The sequence below is a fragment of the Melospiza georgiana genome, chromosome 31, assembly GCF_028018845.1.
Source record: "Melospiza georgiana isolate bMelGeo1 chromosome 31, bMelGeo1.pri, whole genome shotgun sequence".
In the NCBI taxonomy this organism is placed as follows: domain Eukaryota; kingdom Metazoa; phylum Chordata; class Aves; order Passeriformes; family Passerellidae; genus Melospiza; species Melospiza georgiana.
Window position 1 is genome coordinate 829,508 of NC_080460.1, and position 21,974 is coordinate 851,481.

At 58.2% G+C, this 21,974-nt stretch overlaps 1 protein-coding gene across 1 annotated transcript in view; it reads left to right on the forward strand.

Moving 5' to 3' along the window:
- Positions 1-12,529, forward strand: part of PEBP4 (phosphatidylethanolamine binding protein 4) — a 101,710-nt gene extending 89,181 nt beyond the window's left edge. Inside the window, exons 5-7 of the mRNA XM_058042303.1 lie at positions 3,847-3,892; positions 4,718-4,834; positions 12,120-12,529. Of these exons, the coding sequence (XP_057898286.1) occupies positions 3,847-3,892; positions 4,718-4,834; positions 12,120-12,211 (255 nt within the window). The 3' untranslated portion in view covers positions 12,212-12,529. The remainder of the gene's footprint in view (positions 1-3,846; positions 3,893-4,717; positions 4,835-12,119) is intronic.
- Positions 12,530-21,974: the final 9,445 nt, after the last annotated feature.

Consider the following 21,974-nt stretch of genomic DNA (forward strand, 5'->3'; position numbering starts at 1 on the left):
GCTCCCCTCGCCCTCACCGGCGTGTCAGCAAAGGGGAGAGGGGCTGGAGGGGGGGTTATTCCCCCGACAAACCATTCCCCGAGCAAAACACAAGGAGAAAATATCGCAGGGCGTCACACCCCACCTCAATCCCTCCCGAATCCCCCGCAGCCGTGCCCAGAGTTTGCTCCTTGCTCCCAGCATTGCTGTTTACTACCAAAGAAAAAAAAAAAAAAAAAAAAAAAACCAAAAAAGGCAGGCAGGGTTTGGAGTGCTCATCGCGACTTTCTCCCTCCCGCCCTCTTCCTGTTCTTGCCTCTTAAAAAAGGAGTTTTATCCTTTGACTCTCCCATGCCCGGGGCTAGCGAGGAAGCCGCAGCATCTCGGGGCGAGCCGGCAGCGCTCAGGGCGGGCAGGGCACGGGGAGGAGGCTCGGCCCGGCCCCAGGAGCCCCTGGCAAAGCCAGGAATAGCAGCGAGGTCCCCGCACGGCAGCGGTGCTGCCAGGGAAACCCGCAGTCCGTGCCTTTGATGAGCCGGGGCTGGCAGCGGGCCCGGCCGCGCCGAGAGCTCGGGATGGGCTGGGATGGGCTGGGGATGAGCTTGGAAGGAACTCGGAATGGGCTGGGATGAGCTTGGAATGAGCTCGGAATGGGCTCGGGATGGGCTGGGATGAGTTCGGGATGGGCTCGGGATGAGCTTGGAATGAGCTCGGGATGGGCTCGGAATGGGCTGGGGATGAATTTGGAATGAGTTTGGAATGAGCTCGGGATGGGCTCGGGATGAGCTTGGAATGGGCTCAGGATGGGGTCGGGATGAGCTTGGGATGAGTGTGGGATGAGGTCGGGATGAGCTTGGAAGGAACTCGGAATGGGCTTGTGATGGGCTGGGGATGAATTTGGAATGAGTTTGGAATGAGCTCGGGATGGGGTCGGGATGAGCTCGGGATGGGCTGGGATAAGCTCGGGATGAGCTTGGAATGAGCTTGGAAGGAGCTCGGGATGAGCTTGGAATGGGCTCAGGATGAGTTTGGAATAAACTCGGGATGGGCTCAGGATGAGCTTGGGATGAGTTTGGAATGAGCTCGGAATGAGCTTGGGATGAGATCGGGATGGGCTCAGGATGAGCTTGGGATGAGCTCGGGATGAGCTTGGAATGGGCTCAGGATGAGTTTGGAATGAGTTCAGGAAGAGTTTGGAATAAGCTCGGGATGAGCTCGGGATGCACCGGCAGCTCCCCCCCACCCCCGTGGGCAGCAGCGGCACATCTGGGGGAGCAGGCACAGCTGGAGGGCTCGGGCACGTGCGCACATCTGGGCGGAGGAGGGGCGAGCCCGTGCGGGTGGGTGGGCTGGCACATCTGGGCGGAGCCGCTGTGCGCATCTGGATGGCTCGCGTTTGCACATCTGGGTGGAGCGGGTTTGCACACCTGGATGGCTGGCCTTTGCACATCTGGGCAGGGCCACAGCAGCCCCACGGCCCCGTGCGTCCCCTCAGGCACTCCCCAGGTGTTTCTCCCCTCACATCCCGCCCTGCCCTCCCCTCCCGCTGCCATCCCAGGCACCCGGACCTGCCCAGCTCCTCACTCATCACCTCCCTGGCACCGGCAGATTTCAGCTCCAGCCCAGCCAGAGCCAGGGAGCCGAAATCCCAGGATCCCTGGTGACCTTCGGGGCAGCTGGCAGGAGGCTGTCCCCAGCCGTGACTCAGGGCAGAGCAGTTTCCTTCGGAGGCAAAGGGAAGCCGAGGCACCAAACCCTGCTCCCCACGTGCACCTTTGCTGGGAGTTATCTGAGGCATCTTTTTTTTTTTTGGGATAACAACTCCCAGGGCAGGTTAGGACGGAGGAGGCCTGGCAGAGGAGCGTGTGTGGGCAGGACTGGAATAACGGGTGCTGTAGGAGAGGATTGACGAGCGCTGGGAGGTTGGGAATGGCCGGGAATAGCACAGCAGGTCAGGGGTGAGGTGGGATGTGCAGGGCCAGGATGGGGGTGCAGCTCCTGGTGTTGTCCCTTTGTCACCCATCCAGGAGGGTTGGTGTCCCAGGGATGGCTCCCTGCTCCTGGGAATCATCCCAGGATGGGCACGGAGAGCCAAGCCTGCAGTATTGTCCCTTTGTCACCCATGCAGTCCCCACAGGATCCTCAGTGTCCCAGGGATGGCTCCCTGCTCCTGGGAATCATCCCAGGATGGGGATGGAGAGCCAAGCCTGCAGTATTGTCCCTTTGTCACCCATACTGTCCCTACAGGATATTTGGTGTCCCAGGAATGGCTCCTTGCTCCTAGGAAGCACCCCAGGATGGGGATGGAGAGCCAAGCCTGCAGTATTGTCCCTTTGTCACCCATATGGTCCCCACAGGATCCTTGGTGTCCCAGGAATGGCTCCCTGCTCCCCATTCCAGGATGGGGATGGAGAGCCAAGCCTGCAGTATTGTCCCTTTGTCACCTATGGAGTCCCTACAGGATATTTGGTGTCCCAGGAATGTCTCCCTGCTCCTGGGAATCATCCCAGGACGGGGATGGAGATCCAAGCCTGCAGTATTCTCCCTTGGTCACCCATATGGTCCCTACAGGTTGCTTGGTGTCCCAAGAAAGGCTCCCTACTCCTGGGAATCATCCCAGGATGGGGATGGAGAGCCAAGCCTCCAGTATTGTCCCTTTGTCACCCATACAGGAGGGTTGGTGTCCCAAGAAAGGCTCCCTACTCCTAGGAAGCATCCCAGGATGGGGATGGAGAGCCAAGCCTGCAGTGTTGTCCCTTTGTCACCCATACTGTCCCTACAGGATATTTGGTGTCCCAGGAATGGCTCCCTGCTCCTGGGAATCATCCCAGGATGGGGATGGAGATCCAAGCCTGCAGTATTGTCCCTTTGTCACCCATACAGGAGGGTTGGTGTCCCAGGAATGGCTCCTTGCTCCTAGGAAGCATCCCAGGATGGGCACGGAGAGCCAAGCCTGCAGTATTGTCCCTTTGTCACTCACACAGTCCCCACAGGATCCTCAGTGTCCCAGGAATGGCTCCCTGCTCCTGGGAATCATCCCAGGATGAGGATAGAGAGCCAAGCCTGCAGTATTGTCCCTTTGTCACCCATGCAGTCCCCACAGGATCCTCAGTGTCCCAGGAAAGGCTCCCTGCTCCCCATTCCAGGATGGGGATGGAGATCCAAGCCTGCAGTATTGTCCCTTTGTCACCCATGCAGTCCCCACAGGATCCTTGGTGTCCCAGGAATGTCTCCCTGCTCTCCATTCCAGGACGGGGATGGAGATCCAAGCCTGAATTATTGTCCCTTTGTCACCCATGCAGTCCCCACAGGATATTTGGTGTCCCAGGAATGGCTCCCTGCTCCTGGGAATCATCCCAGGATGGGGATGGAGATCCAAGCCTCCAGTTGGAGGGACAAGCTCTGTGAGCAGGAGTTTGTTGAGAGCAAAGCCAAAGCTTTGCCATGGGAATGCTGCTGGGAATCAGCACAATCCCACCTGGAATGGGCCAGGTCTCCCAAATCTTGGTGTGCTGAGCATTTGGCTTTTAAGGGAATTATTGTGGCTTTCCCAGGGTGCCACAGCCTGGATCCCTGGCCTGGATCTCCACACAATCTCTGTGTGCAGGTGACAGCAGTGTCACCAGTGCCAGGGCATTGTGGATCAAGCCCCTAAATCCCAAAGAGCCAAAGAAAAGCCCTGGCACACCCACTTAAAGAAAATCCCCTTTACAAGGAAGTGATGAGAGAATGATCTTTACAAGGCAAACCCAGAAAATGTTGGGAAATGAATCCCTGGGGAGAAGTGGGTGCAGGAGGCTCCATCCCTCTGTGTGTTTCTCCTGAGGATTCCAGTTTCACTCAACCAACCTTTTTTTGTCCTTTCAGGGCTCGGATCTGAGGGTTGGGAAGATCAAAGGGAAGGTCCTGACAGGTGAGTGCAGACCCCAAATGAGGGGATGGGGTCTCAGGGTGGCAGTGCTGGCTGGGGTGGGCACACCACGACACAAGGGGGGGACACAAGGAGCTCCCTAGGGCACAGCTGGGCACTGTCTGAAACAGGAGCCACTTTTTCTCTAACTTTTTCTAGAGGCAAAAGTGGTTTTAAAAACTCCCCAGCGGTTGGAAAGGCTCCAAACCAGTGTAAAAAAGAGGGGGGAGGGTTAAACCCAAAAGAAAAACAGAAGATAAAAAGCGGGTGAATCCCAACAACTCCTGTGATGTTGCAGGAACAAAGACTTTCAGTTCAAAACGGGCCAGACGTGGCTCAGGGCAGAGGGGCCGGGGGCTCACCTGGCTCCTGGTGCAGCTTCAGCCCCTTGGTGTCACATCCTCCTGTCCCTGCTGGAGACCAAGGGGTGGCTGTGCTGCATCCCATGGATGTCCCTTGGCACCTCTGTCCTCAGCAGCTGAGCCAGCTGTGGGCCCCACATCTGGGCAGCTCCAGCCTGGAGCACAGCGTGGACCCCAAAACCCCTTTAGGGTGCTGGCCATGCCCTGCTGAGGGCTGGGGGTCCCCGGTTTGCCCCCCCTGCCCAGGGGAGGGCGCAGACAGGAGAAGGGGATGGATGAGGAGGGGTCAGGGTGGTCCAGGATGTGCTGAGGAGCTGTTTTGGTGGAACCCCTGAGCTGCTCCACAGCGAGGGGTCCCAGTGCAAGGAGCTGCATGGCAGAGCTGATGCCAGCCTGGAGGAGGGCGTGGGTAACTGGTTTGAGCTCAGAGGGATGCTCAGCCCTTCTTTCTCTTGTGCACCCCCAGACTACACCCGGCCCAAGCCCGCCCGCTACAGCGGCTACCACCGCTACCAGTTCCGCCTGTACCGGCAGTCCCAGCACCAGACCATCTCCCTGAGCTCCGAGGAGCAGCAATCGCTGGGTAAGGACCCGCCTGGCCTCCATCCCCGCCCCGAGGGGCCGTTCCGGGGCTGCGGGGCTGGGGATGCACCCCGCTCGGTGCAAAGGGGGACGTGGGTGAGGTGTGAAATCCTTGCCAGGCAGCAAAAAAAAAACCCTTAGAAAAGGTCTGGTAGCGGCCTGGCTAGCGGGATGGGCAGCAGGGAGGGATGTGGGCTGTGAAATGCAGCCCTTGCTGGCACATCCCCCCAGCCACAGCAGTTGCATCACCTCGGAGCGCGGCGGAGGATAAGGATCAAGGATTGCTCAAACCGGGCTGACACAACGCCCGCCAACTCCCAGCTCCTCCCAACACCTTTCACGGAAGGGATGGAGCAGCGAGACCCCCCAAAACACCGAGGGAAGCGTTGTTGGTGCTCCGTGCTGGGGCTGCAGGAGCCGGGATGGGCAGGGATCCATCCAAGCGTGGCTTCCTCCCTGCCCTGCCTGGAACTCGGGGCTCGGAGCCTCACGTGGCCTCCACAAGGGAAATTTCCAAACTTTCCCAGCTGGGACCACACGGGCAGGGCCGGACGGGCAGGTCAGGTCGGTGTGGCTGGGCTGCCGTGCCTGACTCACGCCGTGCCCGGAGCGGGGGCTGCCCCGGGGGGCTCTCACACACCCCCTGCCCACGGCCGGAGCGGGACGAGGCTGCCACGAGGCTCCCCGCGGGTTCTCCCTGCCCTTGGCTTCGCTTTCTGGCTCATTAGCTGCGCTTCTTAATGACCCCGCCGATGTCACCCCCCCTGCCAGCCCCGCATCCCCGCGGCTCCGCGTTGTCCCCGCATTCCCACCGCAGCATCCCGGGGAGCTTTTTCCATATAAATCCTCTTTCCAGCAGGATTTGAGGCTCCAGCCCCTCCCCAGATGTCACCCCAGGGAATGTCCCCTCGCTGTCCCCAAGGCGGGGGTGGCCGGGCATTCCCCATCCCATCTGTGCCCCCCCAGCCCTTCCCGCGCTTCCTGGGAAAGACCCAGCGGATATTTGGGATATTTTCCCGCAGGATCCGATGCCTCAGCGTCGTTTGTCAGGCAGCTGTGGGGCTCGTGTTTAAGGAGGCGGTTAAAGGCGATTTTTAACCCTTTCACTGCTGCATCACGTTCTCGGCTTGGCCGGGGGATGCTGCTGGATTCAGACACTGCCAGCCCATCATCTTTATTCCCAGGGAATGAGCCCTAAAAGCGGCCAAAGGATGAGAATTTGGCGTCTCGGGGGTTTTAAATAAATCCATCCCCAAGGCAATGGGATGCACGCCGATGGATCTGCTGGTGCATCCAGCCCTGTGGTGCACGGGGGAGGAGGAGCAGACACCTTGGCAGAAGGTGGGAACGAGGAGGGGGTGACCCCAATCCCAAAGGATCCCAAAGGATCCCAAAGGAGGAGAGCCCAGCCCGGGCTCTGCCTGGCTCCTCTCCTGCAGTAAAAGCCGTGCAGGTTCTCCCGGCGATGCCGCAGGCACAGTTTGCATCCTTGCTCAGAATTTCCCATCTTATTTGGCCTCAAATGAACCCTTCTTGCTGCTTTCACTCTGTCCTGCATCTGGTGACAGCGACATCTGTGTCTCACGGAGGCTGGGGACACCCTTCATCCCCATCCCTGGACAGGGAGTGGCACTGGCCGGGCACGGGGAGTGGCACTGCCCATGCCAGCCTCGGGATGTGTCCAGCCTCCATCCCTGTGCTGGGCATCCCTCCCGCTGGCAGAGCTGAGCCCCAGCAGTTTCTGTTCATTCAGCTCCCGGGAAAATCCGATTCCCGGCTGGCCCTGGGTGTGTTGAGGCGGCCGGGCCAGGCCAGGCCGGGCCGGGGGAGGTGACAGTGCCAGGCGGGATGGCAGCAGCTCGGCCCGAGCCTCCAGAAGAGGGCACTAAAGCGGGACCTGCCCGCGTCGCCTGTCCCTGCTCCTGGAACAGATCCCTGGGAATGGAAAACGCGAGGGGACAGCGAGTGTGGAAAACAAATCAAACAAATCCCGGTTTATTCTCCCTCCTCGCCTGGCTGTGCAGAGGGAACGGGGACATTTCCACCCATCCCGCTTGGGATGGCACTGACGGGCACTGGAATGGCTGCAGGACCTGGACACGTCCCCCTGGCACTCGTGACAACGTGGAAATCAGTTGTTTATGGTCAAGATGTTTCTCCAAGGCGACTCTTGAGCAAAAATCTCGTTTCACCAGGGACAAACCCACCCTGGTCCTTCCCTGTGAGTGTTTCTGATCAATCCCAGCACCAGCCAGCTCCGTGTGACCTCGGGCAAATAACTCAGAGCCTCAGTTTCTCCTCTGAGAAAACGCGAGGGGACGGCGAGTGTGGAAAACAAATCCCGGTTTATTCTCCCTCCCTGCCCGGCTGTGCAGAGGGAGAGGGGACATTTCCACCCATCCCGCTTGGGATGGCACTGACGGGCACTGGAATGGCTGCAGGACCTGGACACGTCCCCCTGGCACTCGTGACAACGTGGAAATCAGTTGTTTACGGCCAAGATGTTTCTCCAAGGCAACTCTTGAACAAAAATCTCGTTTCACCATGGAAAAACCCACCCTGGTCCTTCCCTGTGAGTGTTTCTGATCAATCCCAGCACCAGCTCCATGTGACCTCGGGCAAATAACTCAGAGCCTCAGTTTCTTCTCTGAGTCTGATTCACTTCAGTTTTTGGCCGTGCCACCAAATTATCGCCGAGCAGCAGCTCTGTCCCTGCTCAGCACCGAAGGTGGGGACGTTTGGGGTGTCCCCAAGCTCTTCCTGTCGCTCACCCCACTTCCCTCGCAGCCAGGAGTGTCGCAAGCCCTGCCTGTGTTTTGGGGAGATGCAAGATAATGATTTGTGGTCTGTGAAATGTCAGAGCCGCCGTCGCATCCCGAGGCCACCGCAGGCTCTCAATCCACGGGAAATCCCTCAGCTGGGGAATTCAGGCACCCACCAGACCCCGGCTGCGGTGCTGGGCAATGAAAGTTCCCCCCACAGCTTTCATCGATTTAATTAGCACAAAATCTCGAGGTTTAATTGTACCTGAGTTCATCCCTGTGCTTATTGCCGCGCCTGAGGGGGTCGCAGCTGGTGAGAGAGAGACGGTGAATCTCGTTTCTTGATCAGAAGGCTGATTTATTAAGATATTATATATAATACATTATTACTATACTAATAGAATATAGAGAGAGGTTTGCAGAGCTGCTAGGCTAAGCTAAGAATAGAAAGAAAGAATCCCAAACAAAGTTGTGTTCAAGGACTCAGTCCCCTAGCTTGCACTGGTGATTGGCCCTTAATTATAAACATAGGAAATGAGCCAATCAAGGTGTCCCTGTTGCATTCCACAGCAGCTGATAACAATTGTTTACCTTCCCTTCTGAGGCCTCTGCCTTCCAGAAGACACAGAAATCTGAAAGAAAGGATTTCTGTGGAAAAATGTCTGCGACACTGTGCTTCCACCTCCCCAAGCTGGGGAGATGCTCCCACATTCACCAACTCCTTCCTGCCCTGGAAAGATGTTTTAGAACCGGGAATGGATTTTTTTTTCCTACCAGAAATTGTACCTCCGGGAGCAGGGATGGGACGATGAGCCCGGCCAGCCCTCCCGTGCCTCCATCCCTCTCCAGCTCCGGGTCAGGATCCGGATCGGGGCCGCATTGACTCATGAGCCGACCTTGTGCGCCTCCAACCCGATCCACCCAGCTGGAAAATCGGGTTGGGCCGGGCCCCGGCGGGGAGGGAAAGGCTGCGGCGGGCACGGGAGGCGGCCGAGGCTGCGGGGACAGCGCGGTGCCGTCCCCCGAGTCCCCGGGTGTCGCTTAATGGTGACCAAAGCCGCTGCCGGCCTCCCGCCCACCTCCGCCGGGACATCATTAATCTCGGCGTGGAAGCGTCAGGGCCAACATCGCGGCTGATGAGGCCGATAAATTACAGCCGGGGGGCCGGGGGAGGAGGGGAGCGGCGTTTGGGGGGTGGGCAGGAGGCGAGGGCAGCGCTGGCAAAGCTGTGGGATAGCGGGCATGCCGAGATCGCCGGGCCCAGCGCTCGCCCCGTGCCTCAGTTTCCCCATCGGGCGCTCCGGGCTCAGTGTGGGTGTCAGCGGGCACTCCTCTTCCTCCTCAGATAAGAGCCAAGCGGGATGATTTAATCCTTTGGGAAACGAGCTTGAACACGGACCAAGCCGCGGATGAAACGCAGTATTGTCGTGGCAGCGAGAGGGGACGGTGGCACCGCGACCCCGGCCGGCCCCCCTGCCCCTTTGCCCGCTCCGTGATCGCAGTGACTCAGAGTGCCCAGCTGGGTGCTTTGGGATGGCTGGCACAGGGATTTGGTCATGCCAGGATGGGGCTTCAGGATGCGCCCGAGCGGTTGGATTTGGTTTGGGGTGGGGACCCCAAATCTGTCACCCACCCCAAATCTGAAAGCCCCCCGCGCTGCCCCGGGGCTTTCCCTGGCCAGACCGGGCACAACGGGTGCCAGGGCAGGTAGGAAAGTAGGTCAGGAAAAACCCCGGCCCTGCAGCCCCGCCGAGGCTCTGCCTCCCCCGGCTCCTTTTCATCCTCCCCTGCGGGGGCTCCGCGCATCGGCGGCGGCTCTGGCACCCCTGGGGCTCGGGGCTGCCGCGTCTCGCTCGCACCCCGGCCCCGCGGGGCACCCGCGCCTCTCCCGGGGGCTTCTCCGGAGCTTTGAAAGCTGCGGATGAAAGGCACCCGCAGGCACAGCGGGAGCGGCCCCCCGAGGCTCCTTCCCCCGGTGCCACCTTCGTGGGGACCCCAGCACGGGGGGGGCTGGGCTGGCACCCCCCAAGGGAGGAGCGGCCCCTCCTGCCGAGGTGGAATTTGGGGCTCTGTGGCCCGGCTGGAGGTGACCCCAGCGCGGTTTGTGTCCTCGGGGGGTGGCAGGCGACACCTGGGAGCCGGCAGCAGCAGCCTGGTGCGTTCCAACAGCTCATCCCAGGCGGAGTGCGGGATGCAGGTCCTTCCCGAGCATCCTGTGAGCTCCTCCCTGGCCCTGGAGCATCCTGTGAGCTCCTCCCTGGCCCTGGAGCACCCCAAAGCCTATCCCAGCCAGAATGTGGGATGCAGGTCCTTCCCGAGCATCCTGTGAGATCCTTCCCGGTCCTGGTGCACCCCAAATCTCATCCCAGCCAGAATGTGGGATGCAGGTCTTTGCTGAGCATGCTGTGAGCTCCTTCCTGACCCTGGAGCATCCTGTCAGCTCCTCCCTGGCCCTGGTGCACCCCAAATCTCATCCCAACTGGAATGTGGGATGCAGGTCCTTCCCGAGCATCCTGTGAGCTCCTCCCTGGCCCTGGTGCACCCCAAATCCTATCCCAGCCAGAATGTGGGATGCAGGTCCTTCCCGAGCATCCTGTGAGCTCCTCCCTGGCCCTGGAGCATCCTGTGAGTTCCTTTCTGGCCCTGGAGCACCCCAAATCTCATCCCAGCCAGAATGTGGGATGCAGGTCTTTGCTGAGCATCCTGTGAGCTCCTCCCCGGCCCTGGAGCATCCTGTGAGTTCCTTTCTGGCCCTGGAGCACCCCAAATCTCATCCCAGCCAGAATGTGGGATGCAGGTCTTTGCTGAGCATCCTGTGAGCTCTTTTCTGGCCCTAGAGCACCCCAAATCTCATCCCACCCCGAATGTGGGATGCAGGTCCTCGCTGAGCATCCTGTCAACTCCTTCCTGGCCCTGGTGCACCCCAAATCTCATCCCACCCCGAATGTGGGATGCAGGTCCTCGCTGAGCATCCTGTGAGCTCCTCCCTGGCCCTGGTGCACCCCAAATCTCATCCCTGGTGCACCCCAAATCTCATCCCACCCCGAATATGGGATGCAGGTCTTTGCTGAGCACCCTGTGAGCTCCTTTCTGGCCCTGGTGCACCCCAAATCTCATCCGAGCTGGAATGTGGGATGCAGGTCCTTGCTGAGCATCCTGTCAACTCCTTCCTGGCCCTGGAGCACCCCAAATGTCATCCCACCCCGAATGTGGGATGCAGGTCCTCGCTGAGCATCCTGTGAGAACCTTCCCTGACCCTGGTGCACCCCAAATCTCATCCCAGCCAGAATGTGGGATGCAGGTCCTTGCTGAGCATCCTGTGAGATCCTTCCCTGGCCCTGGTGCACCCCAAATCTCATCCCTGGTGCACCCCAAATCTCATCCCACCCCGAATGTGGGATGCAGGTCCTCGCTGAGCATCCTGTGAGCTCCTTCCCAGTCCTGGAGCATCCTGTGAGCTCCTCCCTGGCCCTGGTGCACCCCAAATCTCATCCGAGCTGGAATGTGGGACGCAGGTCTTTGCTGAGCATCCTGTGAGCTCCTTCCCGGTCCTGGAGCATCCCAAATCCTATCCCAGCTAAATGTGGGATGCAGGTCCTCGCTGAGCATCCTGTCAGCTCCTCCCCTGCCCTGGAGCATCCCGCAGCTCCAGGGCGCGCTGCCGTCACCAGAGAATCTCCAGAGCTTTTTTTGGAGCTCCGTGCCCGGGGTGGGGAGCAGGTGGGAGCTCCAGCAGCTCCCCCCAGCCATCAGCACCCCTCGGAGGTGATGCGGCAGCTCAGGTTTTTGCTCAGCACTTTTGCAAGAGCAAAGGGGACGCCGCGCTCCGCTCGGGGCCGAGATGTGGCAGCGGATAAAGCCGCCAGGCTGCGGCGTGACAGCACAGAGCAGCCAGGAAGAGGAGAGGACGGCTTTCAGATAAACAACGGGCCCCTTTGCCCACAAGGAGCAAAGCGTGAGCTCTTTGGGCGCCAGGGAAAGCCCCCCCGGGCAGGGCAGGATGCTGGCACAGACACGGGCTGGGTGCCCGACCCCAGCGGGGCACAGGGGGATTTCTGCCCCACAGGGGCCGGTGTGAGGGAATCCCTGCTGCCTTTGGAGCTGCAGAGAGTTTGCTGCTGCCCACGTGGGATAAAGCACAGCTGGAGCTGCCCCAGAGCTCGGGGGTGCTGGGCAGCGGGGGAGGAGGGTCAGGAATGAGGAACCCCCTGAGCTGCAGCAGCCTGAGGAGCAGCAGGGCAGTGAATGCCACTCCGGGGGATGGGGGATCTCCTGTGACATCCCCAGGGGGATTTCCAGCCGGGCCACCCCCGGGTGGGCTCGTAGGAGGGTTTGCTGCAAAGGTCAGGGGGCAGCAGAGGAGCCTGGTAGCCCCAGGATGCTGAGATTGGGGTCCCCGTGGCTCCTCCTGTCCCTGGGGCCTCCTGGGCGTGCAGGATGTGGTTTGGGGCAGAGCAGCAGCTGCTCAGGGCCGCTCCCCTCTCCAGCCCTGCTCTCACCCCCTTTTCCTCTCTCTCTCGCCAGGCACCTGGGACCTGAAGGATTTTGTGGAGGATTTTCACCTGGGCCACCCCGTGGCCGCCACCCAGTTCCTCACCAAAAACTGCAAGGATTAACTGCAGCCATCCCTCCCATGCCCTGCACATCCCCACAGCCCAGAGCCACCCCTGCCCGGAGCAGAGGGGACCCCAGACCCACCGAGGATGAGCCCACCCTGCTCCCAACCCAGAGCCACAGCCCCAAGCCCTCCCCTGCCACAGCCAAGTTCTCTGTCCCTCTGGGGAACATCCCAGCTCGCCTGGTTATCCCAGGAATTTTGGCATCTCCCCCTTCTCTTCCCCTCACCCCATTTCTGACTTGACCCCCCTTGCATGTCCCCCTGGCACTTTGGGGACTCGGAGTTTGGTGCCTGAATAAAGTTTGGATGGAGCACACGGGGCTCTGCAGTGGCAATGAGTGTGGGCAGGGCAATTTGGGATCTGTGGGCAATGGGAGCAGGGGTGGCCAGCCAAACCCTCATTTAGGTGACACCAGGGTCACCCAGGAGGGGACAGGGACAGTGATGCCAGTCCAGGGGTCCCTGGGTGGCACCACACGGGAACGGGCACTGCCCTGCCTGTGCCCTCAGCCCGTTTCTCTTGGAAAGCAAAACCCAAATTAAAGGCATAAATCAGCAGAGCTCTGCCTACCGGCCGCTTAGCCGGACCTCCCCTTTAATTAGCTCCTTAATTAGGCTTTCATCTAAGACTCAGTTTTCTCTAAGGCTCAGATTCACCCGCCTGCAGCTCCTCCTTGGAGCACATCCCGCCGTCTGCACCGTGACAAAGCCACCTCCGGCCTGCCCATGGCCAGGAATAATGTTCCTCTTGGAGCAAACCACGGAGAGCAGGAGGCCAGGACATTCTGCAGGCTGGGGAAACTGAGGCACGAGTGAATGAGTGGCTCAGGGGTCATTCAGAGGGGCTGTGATGCTCTGGTTGTGATGCTGCACCTCAGCTCTGCCTCAGTGCCTGGAATACAGCAACCTGATCCCGAAAAATACATCTCTGTGCCATCCTGCTGTCACCTTCCCTGGGTCCCCAGCACTGAGAGCAGATTTTGGTCCTGCCCGGGTGCTAAACATGGATTTTAGTCCTGCACTGGAGTGTTAAACATGGGTTTCAATTCTGCACTGAGGGGTTAAATGTGAATTTTCAGTCCTGCACTGGGGGTTAAGGGTGGATTTCAGTCCTGCACTGCGGGGTTAAACTTGGATTTCAGTCCTGGTTTGTTAAACATAGATTTCAGTCCTGGACTGAAGGGTTAAACATGGATTTCAGTCCTGCACTGGCAGGGTTAAACTTTCATTTCAGTCCTGGTTTGTTAAACATGGATTTCAGTCCTGCACTGGGGGGTTAAACTTGGATTTCAGTCCTGGTTTGTTAAACTTAGATTTCAGTCCTGGACTGGGGGTTAGGTTAAACATGGGTTTCAGTCCTGCACTGGGGGTTAAACTTGGGTTTCAGTCCTGGGGTGTTAAACATGGATTTCAGTCCTGCACTGGGAGCTAAATCTGAATTTTCAGTCCTGCACTGGGAGTTAAATGTGAATTTTCAGTCCTGCACTGGGGGGTTAAACTTGGATTTCAGTCCTGGTTGTTAAACATAGATTTCAGTCCTGCACTGGGGGTTAAATGTGAGTTTCAGTCCTGCACTGGGGGTTAAATATGAATTTTCAGTCCTGCACTGGGGGTTAAATATGGATTTTCAGTCCTGCACTGGGGGGGTTAAATGTGAATTTTCAGTCCTGCACTGGGGGGTTAAATGTGGATTTTCAGTCCTGCACTGGACAGTTAAATATGAATTTTCAGTCCTGCACTGGGAGTTAAATGTGGATTTTCAGTCCTGCACTGGGGGGGTTAAATGTGAATTTTCAGTCCTGCACTGGGCAGTTAAATATGGATTTTCAGTCCTGCACTGGGGGTTAAATGTGAATTTCAGTCCTGCACTGGGGGGGTTAAATATGAATTTCAGTCCTGCACTGGGGGAGTTAAATGTGAATTTTCAGTCCTGCACTGGGAGCTAAATGTGAATTTCAGTCCTGCACTGGGGGGGTTAAACTTGGCCGGGACTTTCCCTGCAGGAAGTGGCTCTGTGCCTCGGAGGGGCTGAATCACACGGGGTCCTGCAGAGCTCCGTCCCCTCCGGGGAGGATTGGGGTGCCCGAGGGGCAGCAGGAGCAGGATCCAGCCTTGCCCTGGGTGCACAAGGCTGGCTGAAGCTGCAGGAGCTGGCGGGAAGGAGAGCAACAAAAAAAGGAAGCTGGGTAACACCACAAGGCAGGGAAAAAAAAACCACGAACCCCGCTAAGATTAGCAGCAGAGGAAATGACACTGAGATGTCATGGAAGTCTGCTAAAGTTGGATTTCTCCTTTTTCTCTCCTGCCCTCGGAGCAGGGTGTAATTGGCCCGGCAGATGGGAGAGAGGCTCGGTGTAAATGAGAGGTCAGGGCTGGGCTGACATCCTGAGCCCGGCCCCAGCAGCCTCCCCTCCCTGCTCGTCGTGCCTGCCCTGGTTATTCTGGGGGCAGGAAAGGCAACGGGGGTTTGTCCTTCTAGGAAAGGATCACCACGGCTCCTGGGCTTAACTGGGCATGGGACAAACTGGGCTGGGCTGGGATTGGGATCAATGGGAGCCAGAGTGATCCATGGCCCTGTGGGATGGGATGGAGAGTGGGAATGGAGAATGGGGATGGGATGGGATGGGATGGGATGGGATGGGATGGGATGGGATGGGATGGAGAATGGGAATGGAGAATGGGACGGAGAATGAGAATGGGAATGGGAATGGAATGGGATGGGATGGAGAATGGGGATGGGATGGAGAATGGGAATGGGGATGGAGAATGGGATGGAGAATGGGGATGGGATGGAGAATGGGGATGGGATGGGATGGGATGGAAAATGGGAAGGGAGAATGGGAATGGGATGAAGAACGGACATGGGAATGGGAACAGGATGGAGAATGGAGTTGGGATGGGATGGGATGGGATGGAGAATGGAAATGGGAATGGGAATGGGAATGGGAATGGGATGGGATGGGGAATGGAAATGGGAATGGGGACAGAGGTGGAGAATCGGGATGGGATGGAGAATGGAAATGGAATGAGAATGGAAACGAGAATGGGGTAAAATGGAGAATGGAAATGGGAATGGGGGCAGAGGTGGAGAATTGGGATGGGATGGGAAGAGAATGGAAATGGAATGAGAATGAGGTGGGATGGAGAACGGAAATGAGATGGAGAATGGAAATAGGATGGAGAATGGAAATGGAATGAGAAGGGAAATGGGGATGGGATGGGGAATGGAAATGGGAATTGAAATGGGATGGAAAATGGAAACAGGAGTGGGATAGGATGGGATGGAGAATGGAAATGGGAACAGAGATGGAGAATGGGATGGGATGGAGAATGGGAATGGTAATGGGGGCAGAGATGGAGAATGGGATGAGGGGACAGATGGGGGTGGAGATGGAAATGGATGTGGGGATGTGGATGGGACAGGTGGGAAATGGGATGGAGAACAAGGACGGGAGTGAGGTGAAGATGAAGAAGGAGAGGGGAGTGGAGATTGGGGATGGGGATGGGATGAAGATGGTGGAACATGAATGGAGATGAGGGTGGGGACAGGATGGAGATGGAGATAAAATGGGATGGGATGAGGATTGAGAATGGGGATAGGGATTGAGAGTGGGAACAGGGATGAGGATGGGGATGGAGAATGGAAACGGGGATGAGATGGAGAATGGGAATAGGGATGAGGATGAAGGTAGGCATGGAGATGGAGATGGAGATGGAGATGGAGATGGAGATGGAGATGGAGATGGAGATGAGGCCAGGAACAATCAGACCCGGAATCTGCCCAGCTGGCTACAGTATCCCTGTGCTGGGATTGTCCCTGCCAGGACACGGCACCGTGGCCCTGTGGGGGCACTCAGGGCTGCAAACGCAGCACCCCTGGCCAGCCCTGCACCACAAACTCTCACTGGGATTGCACACGAGGCCTCCACGGCGTGGAAAATATTAATTGTGGTTTTCTGGTTCACTTTTCGATTATTTAGAAAGAGTGAAGGAAAAAACTGCCAGGGAGGAAGCCACGTAGAGTCACTTGGTGCTGGTCCCACCCCCTTTATCTCTCCTTCCATTCGCTCACCATTGGTGTGAGAGAGAAAAGGGAAGCTGAGGCTCTCAGCTGCCTAAATGTAGAAAGTTTTGCTTCTAAATCAGTTTGTGATGGAAAGGAAACACGTCACGTCCCTGGGGAAGTGGCTGGTTTTGAGCAGCCACAACCCCAGCGCCGAGTGCTGCAATGGAACAGCCCAACACTGAAATAGCTCCGCGCTCTGTTATTGTCACCCAGAGAAGTTTTTTTTTTTTCACTGTCTAGGTGTCATTTTTAGCCTCCAGAGGAAGTTTTATTTGTATTTGTTACCTCGACTTTCCACTGTCGTGGCTTCATGAGTTTTTTGTGTGAAGGGCTGGGAGAAAACAGAGTTGGGCGAGTTCAGGTGTGGGACCCACAGCACCAAGGGCACATCCCAGGAATTCTAGCATGGGTTCTGCAAAGCCCAATGGATTCCAAGGCCGCAAACCCACGAAAACACAGAATCCCAGAGATTTTGGGGGCTCTGAGCTGGGTTTGGGTTTAATTCCAGCCCCTCCCCAAAGCAAACCCACCCACTCCATGGCGTGACTGAGGGAGAAGAGGACGTGGAGTTTAAAAATTAACAATGAACCCGTGAAAATTGAGTGTTGCTGGTGAGGAGCAGCAGCACCCAGCAGCACATGGGGGGTGTTCCTTGCCAAAACTGGGCTGGAGGCCAGGAGAAGCTCATGCTGAACACGAGCCCTAAGCCAACAGGATAACAATTACCTGGCTTTTAATAATCACTGAAATAATTAATGGGAGAAAGTCTCAACCCCTGGGTCTGATGCAGAGGGCTCACCCCAGGAAAATGCAGATTTAAGACTTGAGCAGGCACTGGGGGACCCCCAAAGCCTTGGTGGCACCTGGGGATGGCACAGAGCTGGCAGGAGCTTGGCAGCAGCTCCCCCTCAGCCAGGGACTTGCTCAAGAAGGGATTAGCAGGATCAGCTGATGATGATCTAAGCGCATAACTATATCAACCTGCGAATTAATTCTGATATCTCACACCTCGGAGCTCCTCTATCCGCGCATCTCCGCGCTCCCCAAGCGTTCCTGGCTGCCCCCCACCCCCGGGAAATAGGTCAGGAGGGATAATCCCCAAATCCCCACGTGCTGCTGCTGCTGCTGCTGGGGCCGGGCAGCGCCGCCCGATTTGGGAGCCGACGTGGGAGAATCCCGCGGCCAGCTGAGCCCCACGGGATGCTGAGGCACCCGGATCGCGCGTCAGCCCGGGGTGGGCGACGCTGGGATGATCCAGGGAGGAGCTCCAGCCTCCATCCCCGCGCTGAGAGCCCCGGTTTGGGGGTCCCCACCTGCGCTGGAGCTGCTGCTGGGCCTGGGCGGGCCCTGGGAGGGGCAGCTGGGCCGTGGCAGGAATTTAGGGCTCCTGAAGTAATAGGTGAGGCAGGAAAGGTGAGCGCAGGGATGCGTCCCCACCTCTGCGGCCGCGCAGTGGTGGTTTTCACTCATCAGCAATAATAAATTATTGTTGGGTTTCCAAAATGCTGTATAATAGCAGAGGAGCTTTGTGGGGCTGAGCTGGTTTGGTTTTGGGGTCCTGGACGCCCATGCTGCTCACTGGGGCTGGGCCATTCAGCTCTGGCAGCACCCTGGGATGCAAATTCCAGCAGTTCCTGAGGGGAAGCAGCAGCTCAGCTGTGCCCAGGCATCCTGGGATGAGCATCCAAGGGATGCTCAGCGGGGAGAAACTCGGCGCAGGTTTTGTTTCCTCTTTCAGCTGCTCCCGAGTCGCTTTGAGCCGGGTTTGTCCGCGGCTGTGGGAAGCTCCCAGCCTCTCCCACTCCTCCGGGAGCACCCTCAGATGTGGTTTGCCCCAAAACGCTCCTGGGCAGAACAAAAACAACCAAAGCGTTTGTGATACGGGGGGTGCCAGCCCAGGAGCTGCCGTGCCCCCGTGCCTGGCACTGCCCTGTGCGCCCCGGCGGGCTCTGCGTGCCCAGGGGTGGTGGGAGGAGGCGATGCCGGCTCTCCCCTCCCCGGGCAGCTCGGACGGGCTCGCCCCGCGGCCCCGGCCCGGCCTGTCCTCACTTGCCGGCTGCTCTCGCTTCCCATTCCCTGCTCCCCAGCCAACCTCCCGTTTCCTCATTGCTAGGAAATGGCAAATTCCCCCCGGGCTGGTTTCAATGGCTCACGGATCCCTCGCCTTTGGCCTCTCCCCAGTTTCTCCTGGGCTGGTTGGAGCTCAGCCTTGGGGAGCAGGCTGAGATTTTTCCCAGGCACGCAGCCCTTGGAATTCTCTGTCTGGGAGGACACCCCGCCCTCGGACCGGGCCGGATTCACCCCTCTGTGCTGACACAACACCAACACCGAGCCCTTTTTCCGCTGGACGTGGTGGATTTGGGGGGTTCTGACGTCCTCTGCTCCTCTCCGTGCTCGCTGTCATGGCACAGCTCTGCGAGCCGCAATTCCAGGCTCCAGTTCCTCTTCTGTTTCTTGGTTTCACGTTAAAAAACGCCTTTGTGGTCTGCAAACCCCTCGTGGGGTCACTCCAGGCTTCCTTCCTGGGGCTGAGGTTGCTGCTGGTCCCATAAAATCATCTTTGGGGGGTTTGCAGCCCTTTCTGCTCCTGATCCCTGGCTGGAATCCCGTCCTTCCCACACTCGGGACCACTTTCACTGCGGGGCTGCTCTGCAGTTTCCCTGTTAATCAGCTGTCTCCTTATCTGCGGGTCACACCGCGCCAGCTGCCGCCGCTATTGTTCCCCAGCTGGATAATAACAGGAAGGGCTTGGAGAGCCAGACCTGTGTGGGACTGAGGTGACCCAGAGGTCCCAGCTCCTCCAGGGCACCCAGCAGCCTCTGGCTGGCACGGCCTGGAGCCCCCACCAACCCCTGGGAGCAGCGAGAGCTGTGGGGCTGGAGTCCATCATCCCAGAGTTGTGGGGCTGGAGTCCATCACCCCAGAGTTGGGGGATTGGAGTCCATCATCCCAGAGTTGTGGGGTTGGAGTCCACCATTCCTGGGAGCAGTGAGAGTTGTGGGGCTGGAGTCTCCCAGTTCAGAGTTGTGGGGTTGGAGTCATCCACCAACCCTTGGGAGCAGCCAGGGTTGTGGGGTTGGAGTCCCTCACCCCAGAGTTGTGGGGTTGGAGTCCCCCATTCCAGGAAGCAGTGAGGGTTGTAGGGTTGATGGGGGACTCCACGAGGATGAAGGCTGGGACCAGTGAGAGTTGTGGGGCTGGAGTCCCCTACCCCAGATCTGTGGGGCTGGAGTCCATCATCCCAGAGTTGTTGGGCTGGAGTCTCCCAGTTCAGAGTTGTGGGGTTGGAGTCCCCACCAAACCCTGGGAGCAGCCAGGGTTGTGGGGTTGGAGTCCCTCACCCCAGAGTTGTGGGGTTGGAGTCCCCCATTCCTGGGAGCAGTGAGGGTTGTGGGGTTGGTGGGGGACTCCACGAGGATGAAGGCTGGGAGCAGTGAGAGCTGTGGGGCTGGAATCCCTCACCCCAGAGTTGTGGGGTTGGAGTCCCTCACCCCAGAGTTGTGGGGTTGGAGTCCCTCACCCCAGAGTTGTTGGGCTGGAGTCTCCCAGTTCAGAGTTGTGGGGTTGGAGTCCCCACCAACCCCTGGGAGCAGCCAGGGTTGTGGGGTTGAAGTCCATCATCCCAGAGTTGTGGGGTTGGAGTCCCCCACCTTTGGGAGCAGTGAGAGTTGTGGGGTTGGAGTCTCCCAGTTCAGAGTTGTGGGGTTCGAGTCCCTCACCCCAGAGTTGTGGGGTTGGAGTCCACCATTCCAGGAAGCAGTGAGGGTTGTGGGGTTGGTGGGAGACTCCACGAGGATGAAGGCTGGGACCAGTGAGAGCTGTGGGGCTGGAGTCCCCCACCCCAGATCTGTGGGGCTGGAGCCCATCATCCCAGAGTTGTGGGGTTGGAGTCCCCCATCAACCCCTGGGAGCAGTGAGAGTTGTGGGGTTGGAGTCTCCCAATTCAGAGTTGTGGGGTTGGAGTCCCTCACCCCAGAGTTGTGGGGTTGGAGTCCCCACCAAACCCTGGGAGTAGCCAGGGTTGTGGGGTTGGAGTCCCTCACCCCAGAGTTGTGGGGTTGGAGTCATCCACCAACCCTTGGGAGCAGTGAGAGTTGTGGGGTTGGAGTCCCTGACCCCAGAGTTGTGGGGTTGGAGTCCCTCACCAACCCCTGGGAGCAGTGAGAGTTGTGGGGTTGGAGTGCCCCAGTAACCCTTGGGAGCAGTCAGAGTTGTGGGGTTGGAGTCCCTGACCCCAGTGTTGTGGGGTTGCAGTTCCCCACCCCAGAGTTGTGGAGTTGGAATCTCAGACCTTTGGGAGCAGTGAGAGTTGTGGGGTTGGAGTGCCCCAGTAACCCTTGGGAGCAGTGAGATGTGTGGGGTTGGAGTCCCTCACCCCAGAGTTGTGGGGTTGGAGTTCCCCACCCAGAGCTGTGGGGTTGGAGTCCCCCAGCCCCAGGAGCAGCAGGAATTTGTGGGATGCTCTTTGGGAAGAGCCTCCCCCCCCAGCAGCTCCCACCCTCCTGCAGGTGCACGCCTGGCCTCCAGCCATCTCCCAGGGCTGTTCCCTCCAGGAGCCAAGCCTGGCCCCCCAGAACCCATTTCCCAGCCTCAGCAAGGTGTTTGGAGCTCTGCGCCAAAGGGCTTTTCCTCCCCATCCCAAGATTCTCATCCTGCTGCCACACAGGGTGAGGCACGGCCGATCCCTGCCTTGCCACGGGGGAAACTGAGGCAGGAAATGGCTTCCCACAGCCACCCACAAGGCTCCCATCGCTGCCCCCAGCAGCCACCCTGGGCTTTGGCTTGTGGGGATCCATTCTTTGGCACCTACTCAGGGGCACCCCAGGGCAGCAAGTTCTGCAGGAGGAGGGGGATGCCAGGCTCCCTTTCCAAGAGGGAAATGCCCATCTCCTTTTCCAAGAGAGAAATGCCAGTCTCCTTTACCATGAGGGAGATGCCAGGCTCCCTTTCCATGAAGGAAATGCCCATCTCCCTTTCCAAGAGGGAAATGCCCATCTCCCTTTCCATGAGGGAAATGCCCATCTCCCTTTCCAAGAGAGAAATGCCCATCTCCTTTTCCAAGAGGGAAATGCCCATCTCCTTTTCCTAGAGGGAGATGCCAGGCTCCCTTTCCATGAGGGAAATGCCCATCTCCCTTTCCAAGAGGGAAATGCCAGTCTTCTTTTCTAAGAGAGAAATGCCCATCTCCTTTTCTAAAAGAGAAATGCCCATCTCCTTTTCCTAGAGGGAGATGCCAGGCTCCCTTTCCATGAGGGAAATGCCCATCTCCCTTTCCAAGAGGGAAATGCCAGTCTTCTTTTCTAAGAGAGAAATGCCCATCTCCTTTTCTAAAAGAGAAATGCCCATCTCCCTTTTCCATGAAGGAAATGCCCATCTCCTTTTCCAAGAGAGAAATGCCCATCTCCTTTTCCTAGAGGGAGATGCCAGGCTCCCTTTCCATGAGGGAAATGCCCATCTCCCTTTCCAAGAGGGAAATGCCAGTCTTCTTTTCTAAGAGAGAAATGCCCATCTCCTTTTTCATGAAAAAATGCCCATCTCCTTCTCCAAGAGGGAAATGCCCATCTCCCTTTCCATGAAGGAAATGCCCATCTCCCTTTCCAAGAGGGAGATGCCAGTCTCCTTTACCATGAGGGAGATGCCCATCTCCTTTTCCATGAAGGAAATGCCCATCTCCCTTTCCAAGAGGGAAATGCCC